The sequence below is a fragment of the Priapulus caudatus genome, unplaced genomic scaffold (assembly GCF_000485595.1).
Source record: "Priapulus caudatus unplaced genomic scaffold, Priapulus_caudatus-5.0.1 Scaffold1230, whole genome shotgun sequence".
Lineage (NCBI taxonomy): Eukaryota > Metazoa > Priapulida > Priapulimorpha > Priapulimorphida > Priapulidae > Priapulus > Priapulus caudatus.
Window position 1 is genome coordinate 70,543 of NW_014578291.1, and position 16,495 is coordinate 87,037.

The 16,495-nt window shown below is 40.2% G+C and overlaps 1 protein-coding gene across 1 annotated transcript in view; it reads left to right on the top strand.

The window, feature by feature from the left end:
• LOC106815898 (ATP-binding cassette sub-family F member 1-like) overlaps nt 1-12,756 on the top strand; it is a 19,949-nt gene extending 7,193 nt beyond the window's left edge. Inside the window, exons 2-17 of the mRNA XM_014820426.1 lie at nt 763-830; nt 1,141-1,257; nt 1,519-1,619; nt 1,887-1,972; nt 2,278-2,282; nt 3,892-4,124; nt 5,461-5,585; nt 5,822-5,934; nt 6,187-6,364; nt 7,301-7,375; nt 7,593-7,663; nt 9,088-9,120; nt 10,285-10,356; nt 10,689-10,850; nt 11,487-11,559; nt 11,978-12,756. Coding sequence (XP_014675912.1) covers nt 763-830; nt 1,141-1,257; nt 1,519-1,619; nt 1,887-1,972; nt 2,278-2,282; nt 3,892-4,124; nt 5,461-5,585; nt 5,822-5,934; nt 6,187-6,364; nt 7,301-7,375; nt 7,593-7,663; nt 9,088-9,120; nt 10,285-10,356; nt 10,689-10,850; nt 11,487-11,559; nt 11,978-12,153 — 1,688 coding nt within the window. The 3' untranslated portion in view covers nt 12,154-12,756. The remainder of the gene's footprint in view (nt 1-762; nt 831-1,140; nt 1,258-1,518; nt 1,620-1,886; nt 1,973-2,277; nt 2,283-3,891; nt 4,125-5,460; nt 5,586-5,821; nt 5,935-6,186; nt 6,365-7,300; nt 7,376-7,592; nt 7,664-9,087; nt 9,121-10,284; nt 10,357-10,688; nt 10,851-11,486; nt 11,560-11,977) is intronic.
• Nucleotides 12,757-16,495: the final 3,739 nt, after the last annotated feature.

The following is a 16,495-nucleotide window of genomic DNA, read 5'->3' on the forward strand; positions in this document are numbered from 1 at the left end:
ATTTCCCCACACATACCACCTATATCAGGCGCAGATAATAGGGAACGATGTCGCACGATGCTAGGCGAATGTACTGTGTACGATTTGAGCTCAAGTTGGATGAGTTACGCGTAGTAAATCGTAGGTATTCTAAGGCTAGTAAATGACGAATTTCCCTTGTTTATTGAAGTCACACTCCTTCCCTATTATCTACTCCTGATTATATGTGGCTGGTCATGGTAGTTATCTATGTGCCTTATCACTATCAGCAGTGGAATAGCATGTGATTATTATGCATATTGGTAGCTGTGAATTATGATCACACGTTATATTCAACTGACTCGATCACCATGCAGGTGTATAGATTTTAACTATATAACTCCGTAACTCCTATAGTATATATACATTGTATCCGGGCATGTACGCGCATGAGGGTGCTGTATATTGGTAGAGTTCATTGTTATATTTGCAAAATGCATTTAGTATGGTGCACGTAGTCTGCCGAACTAGTTGTTACAGCAATCTACTCATCCGTAAGTAAATCTGTTGGTTTTGGACCAATGGACGAGTATACATTTGTAACTTTTGCCATCAAGCTGATAATGGACTCTGTCAGGCAAATTGGAAATGTTACATAGGAATATTATGAACTATACTATAGCTTGGTGGTTGCTAGTTGGAAATATCCATATCTCCTCATTAACAACTATTCGGCATTGAATGTTGTTTAATCCTGCATGGACATATCACAGACAATTAACGGTTTATCATTGATTCTCAAAGATGATGATGTAAAAGAAGATGCAGCACCGAAGCTCAGTCGAAAAGACAAGAAAAAGCTACAAAAGCAGGTAAGTCATAATTAGTAACATCAGTATACTCCAAGGTCTAAGGCATGTAAGAAATGAATACAACATAATTTCCAATTTTGTTATTTGTCTACTAGTTAACAAAAAATAAAAATCCCATGTTTTACCTGTCACTGTCAGAGACAACGTAAAGATTACTTTATAGTATGCATACGATGGTGAATCCTTTTTAGATTTTCAGTAAAATTTAATCAAGTCAATATTCTACTAGGAGCAATAACGAGAATATAGTAGCATTGCATTTCGGATGCTTTTTAAGTTGCTTACAGCATGTGCTCCTGCAATGTTTCAGTTGGAATTCAATCGTCAGATGGAATCACTCACCACCAGTAGTGCTACTGACCAGTTCTCTGTATCGGTAGCTGAGAAAGCAGTATCAAAACAGCAGCAAGAAGCTGTTGACATCAAGGTATGATATCAGTGACACTTATCAATGTTTAGCCAGTGAAGTAGTTCAATCTAGTAATTGGATGGAAACTTTATAATTGATTTGATAGAGATTTCATTTTATAATTTTACTCGAATGCATATTTAATTATTCTAATTGTTACCACATGTAAAAAGTATAGCTTCCTTATTTTAACACTTTATTGCAACAATGTCTGCTATGCTGTTGGAACTTGTGTCTTAATAGTTACATGGTAATAATGATCCTCATTGTGTACCATAGATAGAAAACTTTTCCATAGCTGCAAGAGGAAAGGAGCTTTTTGTGAATGCTACTTTGAATATCACAAAAGGTAGAAGATATGGCTTTGTAGGCCCAAATGGGTAAGCTGCCTTTAAAAAAAACTTGTGCAGTTTCACAGGCAATGCATTCTCACAGTCAAATAACTTTAAGTTTATATAGAGCACATCATCATATCATATAAACCCTCATTTACAAAATAACCCAGTACTTTACCAAATAAGAAGGTAGAAGAAGCTTAACCTGCAGCAATATTCTTAATTAAAGGTTTCATTGTTGATGCCTAAAAATGTGGATGATAGAATATGTACTGTTATAATTTATTTAAACACTTTATTCCTTTATTACAGACATGGAAAGACAACATTGCTAGTTCATATAGCAAAACGAATTTTACAGATACCAGCTAATATTGACGTGTTGCTATGTGAACAAGGTAAATTTGTGTGCCTATGTGCGTGTATTATATATATATATATATATATATATATATATATATATATATAATGAAACTGAGCGGTGGTCACTCATTAGCTGTTTAAAGTTTTTTACTAAGGCCGTAATATTACTCCTGTTTTTAAATGATTAGTGTGGTGCTCGGCTGTAGCAGTGTACCGCCGCGAAGTTATGAGAAAGTGTGGTGTTATTGTAGAGGTGAACATCAAAGTTGTGATGTTGGGTCAGCTATCATTATTCAAACAGGTGACAATTAATATTATCATGTGGTGTCGATTCTTTCAGAGGTTGTTGCCGAGTGAAACATGCAGCTATAGATTAATGTGCTGAAGGCGGACACTAAAACGACCTCGCTCTCTGGAAGAAGAAGAAGAAGTGAATGGCAAGAGGCAGAGGCAGGGCAACAGGACACGAAAAATAGTACCAGACTAACAGAGGTGTGTAGACTAATGTGCATTCTAATTAAAATAATAATTAGCGCGAATTAACTTCCTTCGATGGCATTTGTTGATGGTGGGTGATGATCGGTTTTGCGCAACATAATTCCAAGGATAGATACACCAGCAAGACCCCACATTAACGTGTCGTTTCATTTCAAACATTTTTTAGGCTCACGCTTGACTCAGTCAAGGCTGAGCTTATTGCATGGTCCGTCCGTGCGTCCGTCGTCCGCTGTCGTCCGTTAACCGTTCGTCCGTCTGTCCGTCGTCAACATTTGCTACGGTCAAACGATAACTTGAAGGAACCGTTCTGAAGCGGCGCACATGTTTGAAATCGGTATATTTTGTTACTGCTATGCTCCATATTGAACGTCCTGATTTTGGAGGCAACGCTCAAGTACGAGCGTAACTTTCGAAACCACGGCAATTTTTTGGCATAAAAATGGGAATTGCCATAAGTCAGTATCAAGGTTCAAATCGGATTTATGCTCATTTTTTGTTAAGGGGTTTTGATGTTTAAAAAAACATTATAGCAATATTAGGTAGGTTTTGGCAATTATATAGCCTATTATATAGACACGCAAGATAAGAAACCAGTCCTTGTGGTGTCAGCTGCCGTCTGGTTTGTTTTAGCAAGATTGTCATTGACAATATCTTTAATGCAACAATTGGTATTTCCGCTCACAGCGCTGGCCGAATAAAACGTCCTTATATTAGAGTAAAGTTTTACAAAACATGTTGGAACTGCAGCATAACCTATTTATTTCGAACTGCAATCGCTGATCAAAGCGGGTATAGCGCCATCTACCGTCACAAATTGTGATTCATTTTGGTTTATAAATTATTATTGCGATATACAGATGGCAACCGTGTGCTACCGCCTAGAAAAAACTCATACGAAGTAAACACTTCCATGCAACCAATTAACCTTTGACAAAAGTTGTGTTATCGGCAGGGAAACACCATTGTCACGTGGTATATAGCAGCTACGTGGAATAAGCGTATCTTCTCAATCTTACACGTTACACATCGGGAGCTCCGCTTTTAGGCAGTGCCTAAATCTGAATATTATAAAAACGTTAAATGGCGATCATTTAGGTGTAACGCCATCACTCGCCCACATCTCAGACTTTCACATCTCAAACATTTATTTTCACATAAAAAATTACACATAATTATCAAGAGTTTATAATGGGAGTTCTCCCATATATACGCTTCGTTTCTATAATGTACGTCGATGGTTGCTCAATTAAAACTGACTTCTTCTCACTCACTCATTTGTGTCCTTTTTTGTGGTGAGCTACAGTGTCATTGACACTTTTATTTCATCATAACATTGTTGAGAAAAAAACCACTGACACTGAGGCATCGCCTATATTATAATGCTGAGTGTCAAATTTTTAATATCTTATATATATGGATTATGAAATTCCAGCCGATTTCCGTCACTGATTTGCAGGTGTACGAGGAACTTGACGCCATTGGTGCGAATTCCGCCGAGGCGCGCGCACGTCGCATCCTCTCTGGTCTGCAGTTCACGCCCGAGATGCAAGAACGGCCGACGAACCACTTCTCCGGAGGCTGGCGCATGCGTGTGTCGCTCGCGCGCGCTCTCTTTATCGAACCCACGCTGTTGCTACTCGATGAACCGACCAATCACCTCGACCTGAACGCCGTAATCTGGCTAGACAAGTGAGCAGCTAAGCTTCGCATTGGCTCTTTCACGACGACGTGAAACTGTTCCGATAGAGGCCACAAGTTTAAAAAATAATAAACATCCGTGTATTTTTTAGCCCACCTTGACATTGTCGAGATGAGCTATTGCCATGGGTCGTCGTCCGTCGTATGTCCGTCCGTCCTTCCATCAACATTTGGCTACAGTCAACGATAACTCAGGAACCCTTTGACCCACATGTTTGAAATTGGGTATAGTTGATACTGCAATGGGAGAGGTTTGAACGTCCTATTTTGGAGCACGCCAATCGACGTACTTTCGAGCCACGGCAATTTTTTGGCAACGATGGAAATTGTCATTAGTCAATTCAGGTTCAACGGATTTTGCTCATTTTTGGTATGTGAATGAATAAGGGCTGGCCCTAAAACGTATTACAAGGGTTTTGATATTTGAAAAAAAATTATGCAAATTAGGTAGGTTTTGGCAATTATATAGCATATTATATAGACACGCAGATAACAGTTTGTGGTGTCACACTCGTCTGGTTCGTTTTACAAGATTGACAATATCTTTAATGCAAAATTGGTATTTCCTTTCCACCCTGCCGATAAAACGTCTATATTAGAGTAAAGTTTTACAAAACATGTTGGAACGCAGCATAACCTATTTATTTCGAACGCCATCGCTAAGAAACATCAAAGCGGGTATAGCGCCATCTACCGTCACAAATTGTGATTCATTTTGGTTTATAAATTATTATTGCGATATACAGATGGCAACCGTTTGCTACCGCCTAGAAAAACTCATACGAAGTAAACACTTCCATGCAACCAATTAACCTTTGACAAAAGTTGTGTTATGGGCAGGGAAACACCATTGTCACGTGGTATATAGCAGCTACGTAGAATAAGCGTATCCTCTCAATCTTACACGTTACACATCGGGAGCTCCACTTTTAGGCAGTGCCTAAATCTAAATATTATAAAAACGTTAAATGGCGATCATTTAGGTGTAACGCCATCACTCGCCCACATCTCAGACTTTCACATCTCAAACATTTATTTTGATGGTTGCTCAATTAAAACTGACTTCTTCTCACTCACTCATTTGTGTCCTTTTTTGTGGTGAGCTACAGTGTCATTGATACTTTCATTCTAAATGATATCACATTATAAGTTTTATGAGAAGCATCATGAGTAAATTTGAAATGGTTATTATGGTTGTTATTCCTCATATGTGCCTAGATGGCACATAAGGCAGTGACAAGAGATCTCTAACAGCGTTGGTCCGCTGCTATTATGGTTGTTTTATCATTAAATTTACAGATTATTTGCTTTACTCACTATTTTTCAGTTACTTGCAACAGTGGAAGAAAACGTTATTAATAGTATCTCACGACCAAAGCTTCTTGGACAATGTGTGCAATGACATCATTCACTTGGACCAGCAGAAGCTCTTCTATTACAGAGGAAACTACAGTAGGTTTATGTTATGATCTATATGCCATACTGTAATATATGTTATCTTTAAAATTATTCGTTGATAGTAATTCTATGTATTTTATATCAAGTGCACTTGCCTCAACGTTCTGACCTGTAGAGAGCACGCGTCAGTGCATGATATGTTGGTTCAAGTTGACTTTGTTTTCTGTCAGGGTTTCCAGTGCTTATATTTATTAGGTTTACCACATTTTCCAATTTTTTTTCCATTCCAGCTCAGTTTAAGAAAATGTTAACACAGAAGAGGAAGGAACAGCAAAAGGATTATGAAAAGCAGGAACGGCGAATCAAAGAATTGAAAAGTTCCGGGAAGTCGGGTAAAGTCGCGGTAGGTTACACTATCACATGTAATACACAAACCTGAAAGATTATCTACCAACCGATAATCCATGACACATTTAATAATGTAGATTTCACACCATCGGCAGGATGTAAATAATCAGTGCTCATCATTCTGGCAACACATAGTGAAATAACGAGTGTAGAGACTTTAGTAATTACGACTGTTCATCTTCGCATCTGCATGACAACATGGCACATCACACGCGAGAGCTCTACGACTGCCCGCTTTCCCTTGCAGGAGAAGGTGACGAAGCAGGCACTGACGAGGAAGCAGGAGAAGGGCAGGACCAAGCAGCAGAAGGAGCAGACGGAGGATGTGGGTCCGACGCAGCTGCTCGCGAGGCCCCGCGAGTACGTCGTGCGATTCCGTTTCCCGCAGCCACCTCCCCTGCAGCCTCCCATCATCGGCCTGCACGGTAGGTCATCGTTAGGCGCCAGCTGTTAACGATATAAGATATATAACAGGGGTAGAAATGAACTTTTTAACAAGGGAGTCCAACGGACTCGCTGCTCTCAAAACAAGGGAGTCCGCAGCAAAATGAGGGAGTCGGTAGTCTGAAGTTCAAAATTAAAAATGTGCTGAAAAATACGGTAATTCCGCTAGGCCGTGCTCTGGAACGAACTAGTTGGTATAGCAGAATTTTCAGGGAGTCGTATGGACTCCTGAATATGTCAAATTAGGGAGTCTGACAGTGAATCAGGGAGTATTTGACTCCGGACTCCGTGCCGTTAATTTTGCACCCTGTATAAGATATAAGATATAACAGTATCGCTTTCAATATTAGTAAGTACAAGAATTTTAACAAAGCAAATAATAATTAAACAATACAACGGAGGGATGACGAAAAGACCATGCTGTCATCTAGTCAGCCATCCCCTGGAAAAAATTATAAAGTATGCGGGTAAACGACATCTTTTTTACAATGTCACATAAACCAGCAATTTTTTTTGGGGGGTGGGGGGTCAGTCGGAATGTCGGTCAAATGCTGTTTCCCCCTTATGCTGAAATGTTTAGTACATTAAATTTGTCAGTGATGTAAAGGATGAGTGTGGTCTGTTTTGGTCGGAGGACGGCAAGCAAGAAATCATTTATTTGATGAAAGGTGGCCTTGAGATATGGCATGGGTTGAAGAAGAATGAGTTAACTTAATGTAGTAAACAGTTATTGGCAACTCAGAAGGGGTCATATATATTTGCAAATGTCTAATATTGAGGAAATTGTTGCAACTATGCAAAAGGAATGCTAATACTGTTGTCTGCTGTAATCTACAAATGTGCTTACTTAAATTACATTGCGTGCATGCGTGTGTGCTGCGTGTATCTGCTAACATGTTTTTATTGCTCCTCTGCAGATGTTTCGTTTGGTTATCCAGGCCAGCCGAAATTATTTTTGAATTTAGAATTTGGCGTGGATATGTCATCAAGATGTGAGTATTTTATTAGGCCTAGTATAATGTATTATAATAAAATTGAAGAATAGAAGCAAGTATTTCTATCAATGATAAGAAACTTATTTATGCTTTAGGGTATTGCTTATGTCAAGCAAATTTCTGCACATGTAACTTTGAGGTGACATGTTCTCTATCTAACTTTGAGAGGTAGATGTATATTGGAGTATGTAGCGTTGTTTTTGCTTCCGCACAGTGGCCATCGTTGGACCCAACGGTGTCGGGAAGAGCACATTGCTGCACCTACTCACAGGAGTGTTGACACCGGTAAGCACTGGCTGCATGCATTCAAACAAACATCGTTATTAACTCATCTGACGTAGTCAGATGCAGCTTGTAGAATCGCATGATCGTGCGTGCGTTCATCCGTGCGTTCATCCGTGCGTGCGTGCGTGCGTGCGTCCGTCCGTCAACAGTTGGGCACAAATCTTAACCGCTCGACGTACGGTCACGATATTCGGGACGTCGGGGGGGATCGTGAAAAGGACTCAGGATGACAAATTTGGGGGTCAAGGGTCAAAGGTCAAGATGTGTAAACGGAGGGGGAATATTTTCCCCTTAACTTAAGGTATAGGAGGAAATACGGAATTACGGCACAAGTCTGAACGGCTCGACCTATGCTCTTAATATTTGGTGTATAGTATGATGGGCAGGAAAACCATCACCAGTGCGAAATTGGACGTCGCAGGTCAAAGGGCAGTGGGGGAAAGGTCAGATATCAGACATTTTCTGAGGACATGGCCTAATGGACAGAGTGAAAAACTTTTTTGTTTTAGCGCTGACTTACCATTTTTATCACTTTATTGAAAGGACCATGAAATGTGCTTTCCACTGACGTGCGAAGAGTAAGTGTCTGATAACCTTTTGACCCTCAAGAGGAGGGTTAAACATGGATTCCTGAACTGCCTCAATGACGTCACAGTGTTGTCATATTCATGGCACATCCATAATCTAGAAACCCAATAAGCCTGGATAGCCGATCGCGTACAGCACAGGCGTCACGGCTCAAAGGTCGTTGGATCGAATCCCATTTGATTTTTTATTATTTACTTGTTTTCTGTATTTTTCTATCTTCATCCATTTAACTATTTTTTCCCAATTAACGCAAATATTTACATGATTTATTTACAACAATTTAATAACAACAAATAATTTTTACAACAATTACTTCTTTTTTTTTAATAGGGTTAGGGTCACAATGCACCATAAAACACGAGTTTCAGGCACGCGATTTGTATCAACCAATGGGATTTGGGAGGTATGCAGAATGCAGAAGGTTGCTGAAATGATGTGTACGCAACTGCGTATCTGCATATCTGCGCCTAACAAAGGTGTCACTACGCACGACTTAAATGTTACATTTATAACCGTAGCAACAGACCTCAGATGAGCCCAGACGCTCTGCGGCTCTTGTATTAATATACCTCATAATATATATTAATACTACAAGAGGTAATTACCTCTTGTTATATCAACTCGTTGGGCGGGCAAGTCGGTGCAATTTTGTTGCCGAGCGTTACAGTTAGTTGCTGCTGCAGTGCGGATTGGTCTTCCTGCAGCTCCATCACAGATGTGTCAATATAGGATTCTTGGTCATTTATCAGATGTTTGTGTACTTGGTGTGACAGTGGTGTGGGCACACGAGCTAAATGTTACAGCCATCTTTAAGACCTACTTGTACTTGATTTCAGACAAAAGGTGAATTGAGGAAAAATCACAGGCTGGTAAGTGAGAGCTATTGCTTTTTTCGACAAGTATGTTAGGCTGTCATGCAATATTAGAAAAATGCAGCATGCAGTCGTGCTCTCATTGCGCTTTCACTCAAGTGATCGTTATTCGTGATATTCCAATTTATGGTGCCATATCATTACGTGTGTGTGGCTATATAGATGGCATCTGTGCTCTATAGTTTGATCTCGTTAAGACACAGGTGGTCTGCTAGTGTTGGGTATATCAGCCTGTACCCCAGTCTAGGACTGGTTACTTTTGAGCAGGACTGACAAATTTTTATGTATTTTACTATACGTTATATAGTAGAAATCTAAATTGTTTAAATCTGGACTGGCTGGGGTTTCAGACTTATTTCCAAGACTGGTTTTAAAGAATATTGTTTTAAGAAAGACTAGGACTTACAGACAGTTACGGACACTACAGTAATCACCTTTTAAACATGTCGAATTTTATCACTCTTACCTGTTACTGAGACTATTGTGGTTACCTGCTTTTTCTTGTCTGTGGTGTAGTAGCAAGTCTAATATGTAAGATTCCTGTCTATTTTCAATAGTAAAAACACGGAACTGGCTTGTGGTTTGTATTCCAAATGAACGGGTTATTTACTAATGATTTTATGTATAAGATTAACTGAAATTTTTAATTGTCACAAAATCGGTGCGTGTGCGTGTGCATGTTATGTATTTATTCTTTCCTATGTCTGCCCATTATTTACAACACGCTGGCCAGTGTCTCTTCTCTTTCCGTTTGTTGCCACAATAAGAATATATCAGGGAAAAACGCAGTGTAGCACAACAGTTGGAAAAATACTATTTATGTGTTTAAATTGTCACCGTGTCTGTAACTGCCTATAAATTTTATTGAGGACTGTCCGTAACTGCATGTAGTTGTCTGTAGCTGTATGTAGTTAATTGACAATTTGTGTTTCAATGACCTACTTCCAGGAAACAGTTAGTTTCGATTATTATTACCAAATCCTTGTGGCACTGCCATTCATGCAATATGTATATACTATGTATGTACCACTCACTACTACAGTGTATACAAGGTTGTTATAATGATCTTTAAATACTTGGAGCCATTTGATTATCACTACTAAAAAGATTGATTATTTGGTGTTTTTACTTCTCAACTAATTTCACCTAATTCTATTATAGAACATCGGAAAGTTTGACCAGCATTCCGGTGAACATCTAACTCTGGATGAATCACCCGTCGAGTATCTCAGGGTTAGTGCCTATATCAACATCTGATATGAATTTAAGCTGGTGCTGGGACTGTTCCTGGAGCTGCAATGATATTTTATATTTTTAATGGTAATTACTTTACCTTGGAACTGTTCGTGGAGCTGCAATGATATTTTATATTTTTAATGCTAATTACTTTACCTTGGAACGCTTCGTGGAGCTGCAATGATATTTTATATTTTTTATGGTAATTAATTTACCTGGAAGTATTTCCTCAGAGAGAAAGGACATGTGTAATCAGCCAGACGAGGGCTTCGACTATAGGATATCCTTCCCGATAACTTTATTAGTGTCGCATGCCTTGTTCTTCGCAGCGTCTATTCAACCTAGACTACCAGGAGGCACGCAAAATCCTGGGTAGCCAAGGGCTGTCAAGCCACGCTCACACGATCAAGAACAGGGATTTGTCTGGCGGCCAAAAAGCAAGAGTTGCTCTCGCTGAGCTGGCACTAAAAGCACCTGATGTACTTATTCTGGTATGATAACTATCAGTCATCTTTATGCAGGGTGCAAAATTAACGGGAGTCCGGAGTCAAATACTCCCTGATTTACTGTCGGACTCCCTGATTTGACATATGCAGGAGTCCATGTGACTCCCTGAAAATTCTGCTATAATAACTATAGTTCGTTCCAGAGCATGCATGCCATGGCCTCGCGGAATTAAAGTATTTCTTTCAGCAAATGTCCCAAGAAAATTTGGCAGATGTGCAACCGCATGAATCTTCAAAATAAGCACATGCATGCGTTATTGTAAAATATCTTTAATTTTGAACTTTAGACTGCGGACTCCCTCATTTTCCTGTGGACTCCCTCTTGTTGAGGGCAGGGAGTCCGTTAGACTCCCTTGTTCAAAAGTTCATTTTTATCCCTGTTTATGTGTTCAGGATTTTTATTTTGCTCAAGGTTGCACACTGTGCACGTGGAGTAGATGGTCTTAATTAAAACAATGGAAAACATGGATTCTTCTTGTGTGCACAGTAAAATTTTATCAAGAACTGTTAAAGTGTTGAACTGTTTGTTTTGAATTCTTTCAAGTGCAGAAATGTACCCGGTTGTTTCACCTTACATTGTTATGCTATTGCATAAACTCTTGGATGACATGTTACTTTCAGGATGAGCCCACAAATAATCTTGATATAGAATCTATCGATGCTCTGGCAGAAGCGATAAACAACTTTAAAGGAGGTTCGTGAAACGTCATTAGGAATAGACAGCCTATACACTGACATTAATTACATTGACAATTACATTGATATTAGTTACATTGACAGTTACATTGACATTAGGTCTCCCTGTGTAAAATTTGCTTAATCATGTTGTGTTCTCGATGCTAGGTCTTTGGAACTTTCATTCAATCATTTGTGTTCTACAATTCATTCATAATTTTATTCATTCTTTCATTCATTTGCTCGAACGTTTGTTTACTTTTTACCTCATTCAATTCAATCAGTCAATAATTGAATCAGGCAGTCATTCATTTGATTGTTCATTCATTCATTTATTCATTTCATTTATAGATTTTTTTATTTGTTTATCAACTCTAAGGTTCAGGCTCTGTATACTCCACCTGCTAAATCCATTGTTATTTTATAATATTGTGCAGGTGTTATCATCGTTACCCATGACGAGCGTTTCATCAGAGATACCAGCTGTCAGCTGCAGATTGTAGAGGGTCAAAGCGTAGAGGAGATTGATGGCGAATTTGACGACTACAGAAGAGAAATCCTCGAAACCCTAGGCGAGACCGTGATGGGTCTTGCAGCAGCTAGCAAGCAGTGATTGTTGTGGCAAGTCATTCCTTTAATTTTACATAGGTAACGCGCGGTAGAAATTCCCAGCGAAGGGGACGATTTGAGGCAATGATGTGTGCAGGCTTGCATTTCGCGCTGCAATACACTGGAGAAACTTATCTATGTTGGCATTTACGAAAACGTTAGACATAGTGCATGATGTTTGGAATGGCAACTATTGTTTGTGTATGTAACTGATCACAAAGTTCGATTGTTAACACGCTGGAGCATAGTTGGTGTAAGTAATGGAGGCATAGGAGCAGGAGGCAGGGTGTGCATGTAATTAAGTAATGATGGTGTGGTGTTATACCTTAATTGCTTTTGAAATCATATTCCAAGTCTATTGTTAAGTTTAATTAACAACCATTTGGGGGGCAAGCCATTAGAAAAATATACTTATTTCTCGTGGTTCTATCCTAGGCTAGACATACAACTTTAGAGTGAATATAATTGCAAGTTTAATTGCAAACTACATTTAATAACTCAATGAATTTCTAAAGTTAAACCACCTTTAAATGAGTCACGTGAGTGAACTGGAAGTATGTTATGCTGATTGTAAACCTGAATAAAACAACATATCCGTTTACAGTTACTCTTGGTTCAATTTTCTTAATGTTTATCATACAGTGCAGTGTACGTGTTTGCAATGTTAGGTTGATTCATGGCTTTTATTTTCTGGCCTTCTGGTAGAATGGAGCGCCGAGTCCATCCCAGGCAGCCCTTATATATGCTCGCAGTCGTGGCCTTGCCTGGCTTGCTGTGAATCCTGGGTCGAAGCCTGTGTCGAATCCTGTAGTACGGCTTCGACTCGTAGGTGACGGTATAGACACCTTACACTCTCCCCTCCTTCGGAGCAGAGTCCCGGCGGACAGTCTGTAATACAACAGTACTACATGCTCAATGCACTAAGTACACTTCCCACAGCATTGGGTATGTGTTGCTGCTACCATTGCTCATAGCACCACACAATCGTTCGCGCATAACTGGCAGGATACTTTGTTCTTCCCCTGCCGAGTTATGCATTTACATGGAATACGTGGGGCCCATTATCCGACCAGTTTTAACTGGTACACACGCACTTTGCCATTAGCGTCAGCTAGAATAGCGTTCAAGGGTGACGTCATTCGCAGCACCGTATAGGGACCCTGGAACCGGGGGGCTAGTTTCGCGCTGCAGTTCTTTCGTGCATCCGACAACGGGTGTGCCTTTAACATAACTCTGGCCCCTGGAGAGATTGTGCTGCCCCGACGGTGGGTGTCATAATATACCTTAGCTTTGGCTGCTGCGGCCTGTTGCTTGGCCTTAATCCGCTTGTACAGCGGGTTCGAAACTCTCTCCTCCCCCCCCCCAACTGGAGGTCAAAATAAGAACATAATTTCCGCCCAAGAAAAATGTGGCATTGTGGCATATATGAAGTTGTTAAGTGATTAGGTATTCCAACCAATTAATTGTGATATCAAGTTGCCACGAAAATATTCTCAATCACAAAACATGATTAGTGAATCAGAGAGCCGATAAGAGAATAGCGTTTATAACCATCACACATTGCACGACATAGATACAACATGCTAAGTTCATCAGATTTGTGCATAATCCAAATTTGCATGTCTACAAATATGTATACAAAATATTGACCTTTGGAACCTGATCAAGAACGTTGGTTGGCAACTTATAGAATACATTATTGTGCTGTGCGCTATGCATGGTAGCTCAGCAGTGTAATTTTTCAGTGACATATCAGCATAACCACACCAAAGACCCTATATACCACACTGAGTGATAGCTGCTCAGTGTGCATACCGGAGTCCAGCAGGCATGACGTCTAGTGATCCCACAAAACCTATAGGTATGTCGCACTTTCTAATAGTATGATGTAACTAATAACTATGATGTAGAGAATAATATACTTCATTCCTCATGATAGTCCTGAAGTACACTATATATATACATGCCGTACACTAATTCATATTTACTTCAGTTGTGTAATTCAGGTTCATTCAAAATTGAGTAAAATTATTTGTACTGAAAACCTTCTGGAAGTTGGAACTAATGCATATGGATTTTTAGCTTATCAGCTTGTAGAATCGCATGATCGTCCGTCCGTGCGTCCGGCCGTCTGTCCGTGCGTCAACAGTTGGGCACAAATCTTAACCGCTCGACGTACGGTCACGATATTCGGGACGTGGGGGGATAATCCGAAAATGAGTTGGGATGTCGAAGCTGGGATCAAAGGTCAAAGGTCAAGAGGTGTAAAAAAGGGGGGCCTAGGTCGAGCCGTTTAGATTTGTGCCGCAATTCTGCATTTCCTCCCTATACCTTAAGTTAAGGAGGGAATGTTTCGTGATAGTCGGTGTATAGCATCATGGTAGGAAAGCCATCACTGTGCTGAAATTGGAGGTCAATGGTCAATGGAGAAAAACTACACAGTAATATCACCACCACATGCACTGGCAGTGGCATACGTTACATGTAACACACTGACAGTACAGAATGCCATAGAAATTATACGATTTAAGGAGCATAAACCTTCTCCAACCAAATTTAGCTTTGGAAATTTCACTGTGACATTGTAGCCTCATACATCCAGGCATGTATAGATTCTACTAGCAAACCCGGCAGTCAAAATCTTTCTAACAGACAGTAAACAAATCCATGTTTAACCCTCCTCTTGAGGGTCAAAAGGTTATCCGACACTTACTCTTCGCATGTCAGCAGAAAGTACATTTCATGGTCCTTTCAATAAAGCCATAAAAATGCTAGGTCACTGCTGAAACACCTCAGAAAATGTCTAAAATCTGCCCTGTGGTAACCTAATTAACGCAGGCAGTAGACATGCTAAGTGTTTTTTGACTTCAACTCATGCTACAAATGTCCCCTTTGGCATAGAAGTTCCTTAGAACCCTAGAAAAAAAATTATCCAAAGACACACGTTCTATCTCAAAATCCAAGATGGCCGCCGGCGGCCATTTTGGAAAATTTGGTCGACTCACAACTCCTGAACCGTTTGTCATAGAAACTATTGTGACACATGTTTTTTTAGCTAATTTGAGGTCACTGAATTCATTTTTGGCATTAATTTTGCATTTGAAATACATTTAGAGGTAAAATTCAAGAAATAATACACAAAGTTGATGTTTTGATAAAATAAACCACACCAGAATTTGTCCGGGGACTGTATTGACAATGTAAGCACATCCGAACACATTCCTTCATTCAGCTGAGCTCTTATCTCTCTGTACCTCCCTCATCATATGGGTATGGGAACAAGAACCCTGGCATCTACAGAGAAACATGTAGGGCTGCCTGTGCACACAGCACTTGCAAGGAGCCTTACAGTCGGTCTTACACTGGCAAGTGACAAGCTGTGACATGTCCCGAGCATGGGAAATCCGTTGGCGAAACATGCCACACCATTATTCGGCTGTTAGGAGATTCAGTGAACAGAGGCAGCATGTATGACTTGGCTGGGCGAGTAACTGGTGGTTCTGTAATGCTGGCATAGTATGCAGCCCATGAGATTCATTCACCTGTTCAAGGTTCTGTTTGGGTAGAAGGCTTCTGACTCGCTCCAGCCACACATAGCCCTCTTCAATGATACTGGTGACAGAGCGTGAAGCTGGACAAGGGTGACTGTTGGTCCTCAGAGCAGGAACGTGCAACACTTCATCATTTGGCAGTGAGACATCCACATCCATGGTCGTGTAGATCCATGGTCGTGTAATACCCGGTCCATCAAGAAGCATGTGTAGGAATGTTCGCAATGTAGGTAGGATGGATTCAGCTTAATTTACATGCGTTTGGAAAGGAGCCTGTGAAAACCTGCCTCATGTGGAGATAGTCACGACGGAGGATCTTGGCTGCTTTGTGGAGGATGGAGACCTCTGTTGATGTACTGTCTTTCATATCCACAGCTTTGCTTAGATCATCTTAAACAAGTGCCGCGGAGCGACAGCGCTCATCTAACGTCTACTGCGGTGACTCTGTGGTAGAGTGGTGGGATTCTAGTAAACCCTGTTAGTCCCAAATGTGTTCACATACACGCCGAAACAGTGGAATGCACATGGATGGTATCAGGAACCTTCTTAAAGGAATGTTCGTTGGGATCGTTATGAAAGTTGCAACAAGATGGCGCGTACGTTTAAGTGTCTTCAGATTAAAGATGGAAGCTCCCATCGTACGTAGTAGCAACAACTATTTGCAAGACAGAATAGGTAAGCACTCATCCATTTACCTACGCAAGCCTACAGGCTGCAATAGAGAGCTGCCACCTGTAAAATAGGATTGTCGTAATTTAAGGATTTATATTTTACAGTGTTGCAGTCCGCTGTTTT